This window comes from Ceratina calcarata, unplaced genomic scaffold, assembly GCF_001652005.2.
Source record: "Ceratina calcarata isolate Rehan_Ccalc_2016 unplaced genomic scaffold, ASM165200v1 scaffold397.2, whole genome shotgun sequence".
Classification (NCBI taxonomy): Eukaryota; Metazoa; Arthropoda; class Insecta; order Hymenoptera; family Apidae; genus Ceratina; species Ceratina calcarata.
In genome coordinates, this window is record NW_017163090.1 from 659,657 (window position 1) to 676,209 (window position 16,553).

The 16,553-nt window shown below is 38.0% G+C and overlaps 1 protein-coding gene across 10 annotated transcripts in view; it reads right to left on the minus strand.

The window, feature by feature from the left end:
* Nucleotides 1-1,584: 1,584 nt before the first annotated feature.
* The window catches only part of LOC108626341 (phosphatase and actin regulator 4), a 220,771-nt gene continuing 205,802 nt past the window's right edge, over nt 1,585-16,553 (minus strand). For 7 of the 10 annotated variants that reach the window (XM_026814731.1, XM_026814734.1, XM_026814733.1 and 4 more), the window contains 9 exons: nt 15,899-16,141; nt 15,331-15,592; nt 13,987-14,019; nt 11,498-11,643; nt 8,996-9,152; nt 7,874-7,929; nt 7,621-7,724; nt 7,359-7,531; nt 1,585-7,233 (listed from right to left, as the gene is read on the minus strand). In XM_026814731.1, coding sequence (XP_026670532.1) covers nt 7,218-7,233; nt 7,359-7,531; nt 7,621-7,724; nt 7,874-7,929; nt 8,996-9,152; nt 11,498-11,643; nt 13,987-14,019; nt 15,331-15,592; nt 15,899-16,141 — 1,190 coding nt within the window. In that variant the 3' untranslated portion in view covers nt 1,585-7,217. The remainder of the gene's footprint in view (nt 7,234-7,358; nt 7,532-7,620; nt 7,725-7,873; nt 7,930-8,995; nt 9,153-11,497; nt 11,644-13,986; nt 14,020-15,330; nt 15,593-15,898; nt 16,142-16,553) is intronic. The other 3 variants (XM_018026948.2, XM_018026951.2, XM_018026950.2) reach the window with 3 other exon arrangements.

Here is a 16,553-nt window from a genome sequence, read left to right on the forward strand (position 1 = left end):
TTCTACACGTCTATCATTTCATTATTCCCCTTAATTCTTATCCTTGTAATATGAAAAGAAACAAATCCCCTTCATATTTTCCTCCGAATTGTTTAAAAAATTTTGCTTTTTATCTTTAATACTTCGAGTATCTTAGAACGCTGCATTGGGGTAAATTCACCGTGTACGCGGTTGGTTTTCAGTTTACAAAAGTTTTAATTTTTTTTAAGAATAGTTAACAGTATTTTTGTTACAGTATTTCATCGATAATACAATAAATTGCGATAAATCGTAGTGCGTACAAACTAACAACAAAAAAACAGAACGGATCTGGATCTGAAAAACGCAGCGTCTTTTTTTTAGTACGCGGTTGGTTTTCAGTTTACAAAAGTTTTAATTTTTTTTAAGAATAGTTAACAGTATTTTTGTTACAGTATTTCATCGATAATACAATAAATTGCGATAAATCGTAGTGCGTACAAACTAACAACAAAAAAACAGAACGGATCTGGATCTGAAAAACGCAGCGTCTTTTTTTTATATCCATTTCTTCATTTAGAAATTAATACGATAACAGTTTCCCTTTTTCATTCTCCTTTCCTGTTTCTCGTTTCATACATTTCTTTTTGCGTTCACTCCATCGATTTACATTCACGATTATGTATGTATGTATACATATACCTTTGAGATTTGTCGCCTCGACTTCATTAGTCTTCGTGCGTTTCAAATTTTCTTGTTTATATTATTACTTTTTTCCTTTCACCTCTCAGCCGAGGGAGGGACTCCTTACCCAGGAGCGCGATCAATTGAAGTTTTTCATTTATAGTAATAATAATTATTATATACATTATTATTCTTACACTTAAGAGTGTTTCTCGATATATAATACAACGCATCTCCCATTCTAATTACGTCCCAAACGACGCGTCGGCAAGCGATCACTGGTCGAATATGTTTCATTACCTTATCAATGAATCGACGGAATATATATTTAAAAAAGGAAATAGAAAATACATTAATACGATTAAAAAGTCTTTAACGAATATTAAGAATGTATAACCCATTAAAACGCTGAGGATCACAATCGTTTGTTTTATTCTATACTTAAAAAGACACGAACATACATAATCTTGATCGATTAAAAAATTTGATAGGTCCAAAATTAAAAGAAATCTCTCCAAGCAAATAAGTCACCTTCGTTGATATTAAAATAATTACCGATGTACGAGAATGTATAAGCGTAAGTATAAGCGGAAAAATGAATGTATAAAAAGAAAATGACTGACACGTTCCAGCGATCGTTTGTGGGACGCGTCAGCGTTTTACAAAAATTCGCCACGCGCGAGAAAAGCCGACAAGGAAAAAGCACATTTGTCGCCGTTTCCTTCCCATTTTCTCAATCATAGGGGAAGCACACGGCTGTACAGTCAACGGCAGAGGTCCGACTTCGTTTACAAAAACGAAAGTCGATTAATTACGTCTAATATTTTATATATATATATGTATATATATATAATATGTATAACTGCTTCCACTTCGCGACCCGCGAAGTCGTTTTGGTAAAAATCCTTTGGGTCGGCTGGAACAGCCACTGGTCTCGCGATACTTCTTTTCTTTCTTTCTTTCTTTCCGATCAACGTTTTTGGCTGTGGGGAAGAAGACACGCATTGCTGATTACTTCTTTCTTTTATTATTCTCCCTACACTGTTCAGATGGTTATTTTGTTTTTATGTCCATATATTTTTGTTCGTTTGCACTTTCCTTAAATAAGAGAGTGTATACACTTGGACATTTTAAAATATATTCCAATTAAATCTTAATAAAAAAACAGATAAAAGTATATAAAACTCGTCAATTTCTCGTAAGATTATTTTAAAATAGATCTTGATAAAAAAACGACTCATATGTTATAAAACACCTGTGATAAAATTTTTCTGATAAATACGCAAATATCGCGAATCAATAAAAATCAATTACGGAAGAATGAAAATTTCCAAACAGGATTAGAGATACGGATTGGATATTTCTCTAATCAAGTATTTTCTGGTTTCGATTAAAAATGGAAAGACGGATTAAGAGGTAAGAATAAATATCGAGAGACCAGCGTCTGAAAGCCGTGGATCCCGTTCGTGGTTACGAGTTTCTTTTAATGACACAGCAGTCACTAACTCGCGTATATGCTCGTCGCACGATTTATAATCCTCACGCATTCTTTCTTCCGCTCGCATTCTCACGCTCTCTCATTCTGTGTGTGTCTCTTTCCGAGTGTATGTATTTTTTTTGTGTCTATTCACGCTCACTTAAATTACGAGTTTTCTTATTGTTGTTACGGTTTTCTTTTCTTCGTTATTGTTTAATAATAGGGTTATCGTAAGAGATTATGATACAAGTAGAATCGGCCGTATTTGGCACGGCCACTGATCGCGACAATTTCTTTTTTACAGCCTGACTTTTACTTCACTCTTTCTCACTATTCCTTTCTTTTTTACTCCTGCGTAGGCGCCAGCTCGACTTCACGCGACCCACGATTTTTACTTTACAAGAATTTTTGTAGTGTCATATATTAATACCAAAAAACTTTGTATTCTCTTATTTGTTGGTAAATGTATATCTTTTTATAAATAGTATTTTAAACTTGTCGAGTTTCGGGAATTCTCGATATTAAAAAACTGTAATTTTAATGCAGCTATTTTAAACCGTATAAATAATTAGGGATATATTTAATTCAATGTCTAAAAACGTCAAGTTCCAAACCTGCAATCCAAATCCAAACCGTTACAATAACGAGACGCTATCACGGATCCTGAGGTAATCGAGCCGGCGCGACAAATCGCATAAAAGATTGAGCAAATCGAAAATGCACGGCTCTGATAGAGAGGATCTAATTTCAATGGGACTGATATATAATTCATGGCAGAGAGACGTGTGATAGGAAGGAGTATTTCTTATAGATGAAATAGAGTATCTGCATTTTCGGTTTGCTTGGGAACGTTATTCGTTCTCCTACAACAGAGTTCGTCCTCTTGTGTCAGTGCTGTCGAATAATTTCATCGCGCCTTTCCTACTACACAAATCATGATAATAGATAAAAATACGATAATTAGAATACAATACTAATGTATAATAAGAATAATAAAATAATAATAATAATAATAATAATAATATGATCACGCAGAGCGGATAGGGCGCGGCGAAAGTATTTAACAAAATTGTTCTTTCTGAGCTTGTTTGTTCGTGCTACTTTTTCCCATTCTTCTCCTTGCTTCACCTTTCATTATTTTTTTTTGTACACAAAATACCAACTATCTGTGCTGAAAAACGCACACACTGCTTGCATATTTCAATATAATAATATATATATCTATGTATATATTTATATGTATAGTATTTATATTATTTATATGGTTGTATGTCGCTCGCGTTTAGGACGCCAGTTTTCTTTAATTTCTTTTTACTCTCATCTAGAGCTGAATACTTATAAATTATTCACTCATCCTGGCACGCGTAATATCGTTCTTTTTTTTCTTCATAGCGTGGATCACTATTACGGTATGTGTTTCATTTTCTTTCTTTACGCCTAAGAATCGTCCCTCTTCAGTTTCTATTATTTACAAATCGCTCGTCGTCTAGTTAGTTATTACGCATTGCGTTTCGTATCCTGTACACGTTGCTAATAAATCGTTTATCCTGGATAGTTGATCGCGACGAAAACGAATAGAGATTGTTCAAGGTAAGGAAGCAAACAAGGAAAAGAAACTAGAAAGTAAACGAACAAAATCAGAAAATTCTGAAGAGAATTTCCTTTAAATATTCTCTCCTTAATTTTTCCCATATTTACTCTCGTCCTCCTATACAAACTCGTTTCCATCCCCTAAAACATTATCGATCTCTGCCAATCGAATCTCACCTTCTCTCGCACATTTTCTCTCCGAATTTAATTAAACACGCATACTCACTGTGCACACACATCACGCAGCAGACAACGCGGAAAAATGAATTGGATACAGTTAATTCGACTACACGGTAGCCACAACGCTCGACCTATGGAACGAGAGAGAAACGCTTTTCTCATCCCCCTATCTGCTTTTCTTACATCGTTCCCCTAATCACGTACGTCTCCGTGGTTCACTGAGGTCTTCGCCTTATTCTCCCTTCGACCCCTTTCTCATCGCCTTCTTATCTATTCGGCTGACACCTTCGACGACCGCGAAAATTTCTATTATTTTATTTTCATTACTTTTTTTTTGCTCTGCTTGCTTGCTTATAATATCGAACAACTGAGTTCACCGACGGGTTCACGAGAGAAGGATCGTTTATTGACTGATCCTCTCCCACCACATTGGGTGATCGTTAAAACTAGATTACTATTTAGAAGGAAAAATCGATTTGTCGTTTGCCACGACTCAACGTCCGCAGGAGGAAACTCGAGTGACTCGAGTTCAGACAGAGGAAGAATACGAATTCTCCAATGTCGCGAAAATGACTGAAATATTCTGATCTCTCGACAAGAAGAACCAGTTTTAATAGATTTAACTGTCTTCTCTATGATTCCTCCTCGTTCGTGTCTATAAGATTGATTATCTTCTAATCGCACGACGTTCATCGAAACAGAAGGTGTCAGAGATTTTCTCCGTTTTTTTTCGTTTTTCCTTTTTTTTGGCAAATTGGTTTCGACGCGAATTTACACCAGCTTTTAAGAACGGATGACGATCACATGCTGCAATGACAAAAAGCTTCAAGGGGAGCTTTTAAGCGAGCAATACATCGAAGCGAATTTCGATCTTCCGTTTCGTTTTCTTGCCCTTGTGCCTTGTCTGAGTTGAATGTTGTATAAAATTCTCTACGTTGCTCCCGGAATTATTGTTCAATCCAATTTGGGTTAAACTGAAGAATCGTGTATTCATAATTAAGAACGTGCTCTAATGAAAATGTTAAAATTTTATTCTCTCCATAGAGGTTTCTGATCAATTGCTTAAATTATGAAATAAAGGATGGAGGGAAATTCTCGTATTTACATAAACGATTAAAATAATTGTTTAAAATATATACTTGATAAATAATTTTTACAGACAATTGATAATAAAATTTGTTCGTATTTGTTCAAAATCTGAGAGCCGAAAGGAATTGGACAGGTGAAATAGGAAAATTTATTTGCTGTTCGTATAACAAAATTTCGAATGATCACATCGACCCGAACAGTGACACAAAGGTGAAGAAAATTCTCAGAACGTTCTCCTTCGTATCTTCGCTATTCTACGATCGATGGCGTAGACAATTGTATTTTTCTTATTCAATTTACCGCTTCGCAAGTCCGATGCTTCCACGATCGAAATGCGTGATCGAAAAATCAACGATTGATCGCAGCGTCGATAGCGATGACAATAACAATAATTAATAACCACTAACGTACGCGCTATGTATATTATTTCTGTACAAAGTGTGTAATTGCACAATGCATATTTTCATCACTTCGGTTTCATCTTTTTTGTTCGTTCTCTCTTTCCTCCCTTCACGAAAACGGAACGCATTCCTTAATTCGTATCCGTTTTCTTCACGTGATATCGCTCCTTCTCTTTCGTGTTTCCGTACTTTGTTTCGTATAATATAAGTCAATAAGCGGCCGCCCTTCAAGGCAGATTCGCGAATAGAGAAATAGTGATACCTGGCAGTAAAAAGAAAAAAATAGTATTTTTTTTTCTTGTCAATTCGAACAAGATTGTCATAGATTAATTCGCACAGTTGTCGAATACACAGGACGTCACCTCTGTCCGCGCTTATCGAATGGAACGATTCTTTAACTCGTAATAAAACTACACAAGTAAACGATTCTCCAGCATGACACGAACAACGAATTCACCATTATTAAAATTAGTCGATTTAAAATGACGATCCGTAAAATCGTATCGATTAAATTACATTAACAGCCGCCATATACATACATACCGCAAAGCTTTAGTTATCGTTTTTCATTTTTTTGGGTTTTTTTTCATTCGTTTGTTTCGATAAAAACAAAGTGCGTAAACTCGTCTCGCTTTGTTCAACAAATACTTTTTGTTTCTCCGTCTGTTAAACGTCAACAAATATAAAAATATCTCCGATCCAACTAACATATACTTTTAAAACAATAGAAAAAGTTAAAACCAATCTCTTTAATCGACGGCGTTCCATTTTATGTATGTATATTTTCTTCTATTCCCGATCTCGTTTGTCACGTCGAGCATTTCGAGAAACTGTAATACCCAGGTATTTATCATCATGTCACACGAACGTTAAAACCATTTATCTTCGATCTCTAAGAATCGTTTTACATATACGCGTTTGTTTTGATGCCAGGTGACACTGATGAGCTAGCTTGATGGAAAAGAGAAGTTCTCACGGTGTACCGTCAAATCTACGGAAAGATCCGTTTACACGCGAGCTAAACGCCAGCCAAAATTTTTTTTTCGTTGGTCACGTCATCTTTGATCTATCTACTTCATTATTTTCAAAATCTGTATGTTTACTTCAAAGATATCTCTCGCCATAAATTGTCAACTGGAACGATAGAACAAATTACTATCTATGTTCTTGAACGGCGAGCTTTATTCTCGTACAAAAGAGGATCTTATTATATACATACAACGTTTGATTCTCCAAGTTGCAAATTTCTAATGAGTGAATATCCGAGGTATTACCTCTATAATTCATCTTCTCTCTTCTTTCTTTTTTGGCATCGAACGAATTGAAACGAGAATTTGAACGCTTGAAATATTACATTATTTTGACGAGTCGGACAAGCTCGAGTGTATACGAATCATAACTAAGAGAAATTAGTGATCCTTCCTTGCAAACTCTTCTTTCTTCAAATATTCCTTCATTTCCTCTTCTTCTACAATCATCCATCGGGACCGCTCTATCACAATCTTCGTCGACGTCATGGAGACGTTCGTCGTTCGACGCGAATGATCCACGATGAACTGGCTGTTACTTGATGATGCGTGACACGATTTACGACGAATGACAACACGACGCGGCGACGTCAATTAAAAAGAAAAAAAGAACGAAATCACCGTCACCGTGCCCGAGGAGTTAACGCGCGAAACTCCTCCGTCGTGAATTGACTCACGAAAGCCACGGTCAACCGAGATATACATCATTTTTCTTATTCAGCCTCGACGCGAGGCCACAATACCGCACCTTCACCTATTCTTATACCACTGTAGCAAACACTGTAGCACCTCATGTACACATTGCAAATGTCATGGCCTATGGAACCTGCAACCGAACAAAAATACAAATTGCATTAGATGATTGAAATATTTTTTAACAGCTAAACAATCATAAGATATTTTAAATATCTTGGTAATTTTGAATATATTTGTAATTGAGAAGCTGCTTACCTAGTGAGGTGTCGGCTGTCCTCGTGAACGGCCATCTCCGAACTCTTGAACTCGTTCAGCTCCTTCCGGATCGCCGCCTTGTCCTTCGGTGTTAATCGCGTCCAGGGCTTGTCCGCTCTCCTGTCGTAATCGTGAGCCTGCGTCACTTCGATGTAGTCGTTGAACCTGATGATCTACTCGAACAACAGATTGTCCCATCAGTTCTGTCCTCACTTTATCTGATATACTAGCACTCTACTTGTACGAAACAAATGCAATTTACCTTCTTCTCCTTGAGCTCCTCGACAGTTGGTCGAAAGCTGAGTTTCCGCAGGAGATACCGTTTCTTCTCCTCTTTCTGCTTCTTCTCCTCTGCAGGACTTTGTTCTGCGAATAAAATAAAATTAGTTTTCTAAATTTCGTTCAATAAAAGAGATCGTAAAGATTTCGGTAATTTAGAATTAAGCAGATTTTTAAAGTAACTATGTATGATATGACTGTCGGAAAGCTCGATAGATAGGAAGTTGGATGCTTACTTTTCAAAATGTTTCGTTCCTCAAGTTCCTCTTGGGTCGGCCGCATGCTCAGCCGCCTGAAACAAGAATGCCACAGGAATCAGTGGAATCCTATCACCTCTCTCTTAATCCGCTTTTCGCTCGATTGGTTCAAATGGTCAATGGGTGGGTCGCGTAAAATCCATGCGGAACCAAACAACTGAATCGCACACATCCGTGGTCAACTGTTTGCACCCGTGATCGACGTAATCTCCTCGTTGACAGCTGTCGGACCAACTCTCCATTGCTCATTTCAAGAATTGCCTTTCAGTACTTAGAAAAGTCTATCTCTTTTGGATTCGATATAAAGTATATGAATTGCGTGATATATCTTTATTGATGATCAGTATCAACGGAATTGGTTAATTTAATAATGAATTTGTTTATAAATTGGAAGACAGTAATTATTTTTACAATTTTAAGTTAGAATAGATTGTTGCTCTTTCTTGCAAGAGAATGCGCTTCACAAAAATCATCAAGGGCATACCAGATTCTCATACTGTACTAATCACGTCAGAAGATTCATGGGATAGGTTTCCAGACGCTTGAGGAAACAAATCGTCGCTGGTTCTCGGTTAATTCCTAAATTTAGGGCTGCCGCGTCAATGCGCAGTGAATAAATTCACGCGGATGTTACGTGCCCGATATCGTGAACGTTCGGTCGAGGCCGCTTTTCTACCGAGCAGACATCGTCGACACCGTATTCATGGTGATACGAGATACGAGACGGGTTGGCGGGTTCCAGTGGCGTTCTTCAATGCTAGCGATCAATGACTCGTCCTCGGATAATAACTGCTGCGGCTTTCTCTATCGTTTATTATTTCTCCTTTTCATTTTACTAACGCCAAGGACGCAGGGTTTATCAAAGCTCTTAATGATCTTGTATTTTTTCCCTTTATTTTATCGCGGTCTTCCATTCTTTGAGTTTTAACGAGTTGTTTTCTTAACATAGCAGATCCTTGACGAAGGATCTTTTTATATGGGTCTGGTTTGTTTCTTGAAAATCATTTTTGAAAGTAATCCGTTATATCCACTTTATAAAAGAGGAAACGCTTTTAACAATTAGTTTAACGTAAGAAGAGAGAAATGGAATGTTTTCCTCACCTGATGAGCTTGGCACCAATCGCCTGCTTCGTTTCCTGCTTTTCATTGTCTGTTTGCAGCTGAAGGATATTCCTGTTGATGAGCTCCTGCCTGTCTGGCCTGAGGGCAAGCTTCAACGACAACGACTCCTTGCGCGCAATCTTTGCTGCCAACCGGCCTGCACAATTAGTGAAAACCAATTAGCGTATCTTAATTAAAACATCAGTCACACGGTTTTTACGTCTCGTTTATCACCCTCGCGTTAAACATCAAATTATAAGACAATAAAATTCTTGTTTAAAGTTCTCAAAAAAAAAAAAATCTATCAACGAAGTACATCGCAGTTTGTTAGAAGGCACAAATCGTTAAGGTAAGTTAAATACCACTGTTTCTGGCAACCGAATCACGCTATCGTTGCACGTCGATGTTCATACTGTTTAATAGCAACAGTAAACTATATCGAGACCCACGGTAATCTTGCATCGAACTGGTACCGTTCTATTATAAAAATTCAGTTCGCCGTTCGATTTACCGTCGAAAACGGAGGAGCAGCTGACGGTGCGCCGCAACGAGAGTTCCTTCCTTTTGGAGGGTTCGCTCGATCCGCAGGCCATCGACAAAGTCGATACGGTCCAAATCGACAGCATGGTGTCATTGCTCTGTTCACTAGCAACCCTTTAATTTTACGTTCACTCAATACTCCGCGGCGATCGTTAGGTTCAACCGGAACGGCGGAAACCTTCGTCCTCAGCGAGAGGAATCATAAATCGTGACTCGAATCGCCGATGGGAGGCGGAAAACTAGAGGCAAAACAACGGCTAGAAACACACCGAACCGCTTGCCAGCGAATCTTCGGGGATTAATATAACCTTCGAGGTGTTTGCGCGATCACGCGTTTGTCTATGTGCGAATAAACGTATCGTGGCGCGTGTATAATTAGTACGGCCCGCGGATGCTGATTTCGAGTGTTTGCCAATCGGTTCGTTTATGGCCCTTCTATTTTATCACCAAAAAGTTCCTCTATACATTTGCACGAATACAGCCAGTTCATTCAATCTCTTTTAATTATCGAAACAATTACTTCATTATGGATTTCAAATTTTTTTTCACTTATCCCGTCCGAGAAACGTCGACATTAATTACTTGATTTTATTATTTTTGTTAGAAATATGAAAAGTTCGCACATGGTGTTTTAGTAGTACAGAGAAATTTGTACAAAGTTTCGAAAATTTTGGTTAAATATTTACAACAGCGCTGTTTCAATATATGACTCGAAACTGAGTAAACGAAGTTAATGAACGCGATCTCGGGTGCTCTTAGTTTGCGAGATAATTCTGTACTCCGAAGTTGTTGAGAGAGAGACGCGAAGTGGTATCTAATTGGATGTACGAAGTGGAATTAGCCCAAGATTAAAAATTACGTTCGTCGTTAAACAAGAATCATGCACCTATATCTGTAACATGTTCATCACTTCCGAGTTTGTTAAACGCGTTATACGAGTCCGCAAAGTATCAAAGGTTTCATTCTCTCAAAGGGAATCTTCAAACATAAAGAAGGCAACAAGATGGAAGAATTATTATTAACGAGTGCAATTCCTGGGATTAACTGTCAAGCGATTCGCGAGGGTTGGGACGGGGAAAGAAATTTCAATTAAAAACAATGACCGGCCACAGTTCCGTTTATAGAATTCGTTCTTCTGAAAGATAAAATGTGAGAACAAAATTGGACAACAAAGGGATGCGCATTCGTGTTTCTCATTAAACCAACTTTCAACGAATCCGCCTACGCAGAAGTCTTTTACTGTTTTAATGTGGGATATTCTTAAAAACTGTATTTTTTAGAATATCAAACGCGTGGCCTAATCAAGTAAATGAAACGTTCATTAATAAATTCTGAAATATTGATGAAATTTTTTATAAAAAGCCAATAGCTTTTATAGATTTTAATATTAAATTAGAGGTCAAAGGACTGACATATTTTTTTCACGTATTCACATTTTTCATTCTCTGGACTGAATTTCAGATCATTTTAATTCTTTATGCTTTAAGGGGCCAATTCATTTACTAATTCATAATATTATGAATAATAAAAAGAAATACTATTTTCACTAGCAAAATAGATATTTTATTCAACGAATCATTTTTGGGATTGGATTTGACCTATCCTATGCATCAGGATTCACTAATGAAATTATCTGTATTTATATAATCGGCAATGAATTTTGCATATACATATAAGTCGCAGATCTTTTAGTAGACGACAGTGCCAGTGACATTTACGATATTTGCTTTCATATTAAATTCTATAGCCTGGGGCGGAAATGGGATATTTATTAAAGCTATATAGCTCATACTCAAATCTGGCTTTTATATGCTTTCAGAGAAACGATTTTTAAATCCATTCTTTTAAAATATCTTATTACAAAGCTTCCAAATCTTCTTCTGATTTGTTTCTCAGCATCCATAAAAAATTTCTTTTCCATTCATCCACCGCTTTTATTTTGGAGACAGAACTTGCACTTACTTTTCTCATCTTCATACTCGTCCCTGTAGAGCACCTGGCCGTCCCCCGGCTCGCCGTCCGCGTCTTCCCTTATCACGTATGGCCTCGCGTTCTCCTTGTTCTCAAGGGTGCAAGGTAAAGCCAGTCCAAATCTGACCGGTCGACTGCTGAAAGAATCGTCACGAAGAAACAGTGACGCGTTATTAAAAAATTCATTTCACGGGATGCTCGACGCTGGCCGACGCTACTCGAACCAATGTTCTACGCTCTACCACGCTTCAAATACGAGATGCTTGAATATGTACACGTATGTGGGAGGGATATGAAACAACGATACAAGAGTCGAACGTGGTGCACAATAGAGATCCCAATTTTCAACGCGTATTAAACATATCTATCATTAAAATTATCAGTCTTACTTAATGCATGTTATCATTTTATCTGAATAATTCTGCGCAAGTACGAATTTTTAAGATTTGCATTGAATCTAAAATTTATTTAATTAATGAATTAAACAAGCAATGCATGGATACATTTAATACTCGTGTGGAGTGAAACAGAAATCTCTAATGCACAGCGCGTGACACGTCGATGAAGAGAAAACAGAAGCAAGTTGCGGGTACCCTGTAAAACGGACACACGCTGTCCGTAAACGGAATTGGGTTATCAAAACGACGTCGACGCAGATAACGCCGTTCCCTTCGCGGACACGCTTTTTTCGCGTTCAACTTCATACGGACTGTTTAAAATAGCAACGATAGATATCATAAAATGAAACTACAAGAGCTATTTTTTTTTATGTAGATTATTTCGTTTAATAAAAGAAACAGAGTGGACGGGTGAAATGAATTACTTGATTCCTGCCACCGTTTTCTTAAGAAAAGTAAGTCTACTCACAATAGGATTGATGTCAGAGCTACTGGAACAAGTGTAAATTTGGATTTTATACAGTCGGAGACATTTTTAGGATGGATTTAATTAAGCAGAATAATTTTGGAAGTTATAGTGTCTTAAGCCTTCGCACAATGAATTTGATTCGTAGTAAGTGTGTTACTCTAAGTATTTATAATAATTTGTACAGCGCAAGGAATTAAGATGCAAAGTAGCGAGTAGTAAAGGATTGTAGTAACAAACACGTACATTACAAAGAATGCAAACTCGAATTGTTTAAACATCTGGGCTCTACTTTTATGACTGCTATTTTCCAGCTGTTCAAACCGAGTATCACTCTTAGTGATCATTCGTACTAGTTCCATGACGAAGGAACTATATCATATTATAATGGCTCAATTAAGCGTCGCATCGCGTAGTTTTAGCTCGGACAAGAGTTAAATTAAACTGCAGAACAATTTGTTAAGCTAAGTACCAGAGGGAGAGATCGAGAAATTTTTAATCTCCATTTCTGTCGTGAAAGCGAACGAGCGAAAAAAGCGTGGAAGCCGCGGCGATAAAGTACGCAGTGTAGACAAATATACAGAGGTAAAACACGTGAAGCAGAGAAACGTCAACGGGTGCCCAGCGACGTTCCGATTAATTACAGCGAGGAGGAAAGGAGTACGAGTCAAGCGAACTACCGCCACCGTCGATCCCTGCCCCACCCCCCTATGCGTCTCGACTCGTCGCTAAGAAGATCTCGAGATCCTCGTTCTCGTCGATCGATGGTTCGAGGCTCTCCGAGGTTCTCACGGTGAGGTGAGATAATGTAACGTGTGAAGCGTGAGCGACAATTTTCATGGGTTTTCCCTAGGGTTTTCTCATGCTTAATGGTCGTTAAATATATACGTTTACCATGCTCACGGCGCTCTTGATGCTGACACAGAGAAAGTAAGTGTGAATGAGAGAGAAAAAGAAGAATTCGCAAAGCCGGGATATTAAGTCATTCCTCATTTTATAAAAATGTAATTTTCTAAGATACATGAATTGGCACCATAAATATTTTTGTGACGTTCACTTTCTCACTTGGAAATATTTTTTATATATTTTTTAAAATATTTGTCACCGTCAGAAAGTTATATGTTTTAATACATTGCGACTCGGGGGAAAAAGAAGCGTTCGGTCATGTTGAATGAATGACAGACAATACGAGCAAGAAGAACGTGCTATTTCATATACCTTAGGAAAATATAACACTTTTAAGACAGGAAACGACTTTTCACCCGACTTGCGGACAGAGATATAAAGAGATAAAACGAGAGCAAACAGCGTGAAATGTGGAGAGAAAGAGACAGAGAAAGAGATCAATATACACAAAGAGAAGAGAAAAGGAGAAAACAGTGAGAATAAAATAGAAATATATTATATCAGAGATACAAAAGAAATAGAGAGAAAGATTGTATATACAGAGAGAGAGAGAGAGAGAGAGAGAGAGAGAGAGAAAGAGAGAGAGAAATAGAGAGAGAGGCTAGAATATTGCTGATTCTCTGCGATCAACCGCCGTGAATATATAATCTGGATACGTAATATATATCATATCGGTTCGCGCATGCTTAGTTAGACCAATGCCCAATTACCATATTCTCATCCTAGGCCTCAACGGTGGCCTTCTGGTGTTAAGCATAAGAAAAATACCATACTTTTAACTAAATGACTGACACACAACGTGTTTTTTTGTTGTTAATGTTGATTATGATCGGATGCGACCTCTTCTACAATTTTTTTCATGATGAATTCGTTCTACCGGAATCATCGTTCTCGATCCCTTCGATTCAACTTTCGACTTCGACGAAATACGACTTCTCCTTCAGAACCAGAGTGCAAGGAGTTTCTGTACTTTAATCTGGATTCAATACGCGACATTGTTATGACACCTCGTCAAAGAATTTATAGAATGAGTTACGTTACGCGTGACACTAAAGATATTGTCATACTGACGTTTGTAATACAACCGAGATTTGCGCTTAATTCTTTTATCCGCAGTTTGAATAAAATAACTTCTACTTTTCAATTAATTTTTCGCATTCCAAACAAATTAAACATTTAAATATTCAATATTATCTAACTTTTTTTACTAAATGAAACGTACAAACAAAATGTACTCTGTTCTACTGAAATAATTACCGAGTCCGGAACATACACCGTGTTTGAATGCCGTGATTAAAGTTCAGAATAGATCTTCCATTCACGTTAACGATCCGAGATTAGTACGCATCAACTCTGAAAACTAGAATCGGTACGCGGAAACTCGCCGAAATAGAATTGAAAGGAGCGCGATCACTCATCCATGCGAACGACACGATGAATGAGAGGAAACCTGCGAGACAGAAGATGAGAAAGAGATATAGAGAGAGAGAGAGAGAGGGCGGGAGAGAGTGAGTGCAGGAAGATGAATGCACGTGCGCGTGAAAGAGAGGTGACAAGGCCGGAAGGTGAAGAACGATGTTCCAGGCTAGGCTCTTCAGGGTTCATTCTTCGTTTTAAATTTACATGCTAATTAAGAGCGGCTTTTGAAGAGGTTGAGACCAAGTTTCAATTATTATCAACATCTAGGAACCCTGAAGATGACTCTTTTTATGTTTGAACGCGGGAAAGACTCGTGGATGTTATTTAATCTTTTATCTTGCATTTGGATCATCGCTAATGAAAATTCATAGATTCAATGAAATAAAAAAGTATCCTAAATAATATTTTCATCACTGAAACTATTGAATTATCGTTACCTCATAAAACAAAATTAATGAATATAAAAGTAATAAAGTAAAAGAATTAAGTTGGATAGTAAACGATCGATACTATTTAAAACTGACACTTTGAACCACCGAGTCTTTCGAGAAATAGAAATGAGGTGTCCGAGGGTTCGTCTCTCCGTTTTTTTTTCTTTTAATCGGAGAAGAATATCGGTCGGATGTTGCACTAACTTGGCTAACACGAACGAGGCGTGCAACTCCTGGCGAAGGGTCAACGGCCTGTTCTCCTGCGTCGGCGTGTTCTGCGGCGTGCCCGGCCCGCTACCGGAGCTTCGTTTCTTTAGTACGCTCTTCAACGGCACCGCGTGAAACTTAGGCTCCTTCGCGGGTATCTCCTCGAACCTGGATGTGTCGATGCTCGGGTCCGGCTGCGACATCCTCGGCATGTTGTACATGTTATCCTCCTCCTCCGCGTCCACCTCCTCCTCGTCCTCTGTAACGAGAACAAAAAACGAACGAATTATCGTAAAACGGTGTAAAACGAACGAATTATCGTGAAACGGTGTAAAACGATTTTTGTGTAAAACTCGCTTTTTACAAATTCTAGTTAACTCATCGAAGATACTACTATGATCTCAAAATTGAACACTTTTATTTAAACAATATCATGTTCATAAATTAAAGAAAATTTCATCTCAAGCTCTGACAACTAAATTGTAAATATTAATTGACGAATGTCGCGAAACTTTTAATGGCCTTCGATAATAAGATTGAGGTAGTGTAATCGAAATAAACGAACCGTCAGCCTCGTAAGGCTCCCACGTGAAACGACGAGGCCGTGTTCGTCGTTGCCTGCCCATCAACAGGGTAGGACTCGAGGAGCTGAACATCGGAGGCGGCGGAATCGGGCCGATCTCGCTCAACGGTATCGGCGGTTCCGGAAGTTCCGAGAGCATCAACGTGTTCTGAGGCGGCAGGGGGTAACACCTCTCTATCACTTGCTGGTTGTTCTCGCTGCTTTGGTCTAGAACTCCCTTGTCCACTGGAAACAAACAAGATTGTGCATCGAACCTTGTTCTACTACATTCTTGTCCACGTGTACTGGACAACGAATCAATTGCTAAAATCATCAATCAGACAGAAAAATATTCACATAATTTTATTTCGGTACTGGAGTTCCTTCGGATGAAACAATGTTACTGTGTAACTTATTTTCGAATTTAGTTACAATTACACGACACTATCGAGTTGTGAAGTATTTAATTAAAAACTGGCATAGGTCTTTAGAAAGTTCGGTCCTCTAAGATCCTCGTCAAGTCGACAAGTTCTAACATCGTCAGTTCCACGGGGGAAAGTTGCACGGTGTTTTGCAAAGTAATTCGCGAGCTAGTCTTTCATTAAGAACTTTATTAAAAAACTTTTCCGCCTCTTACGCTTCTTAAACATTTCTTCGG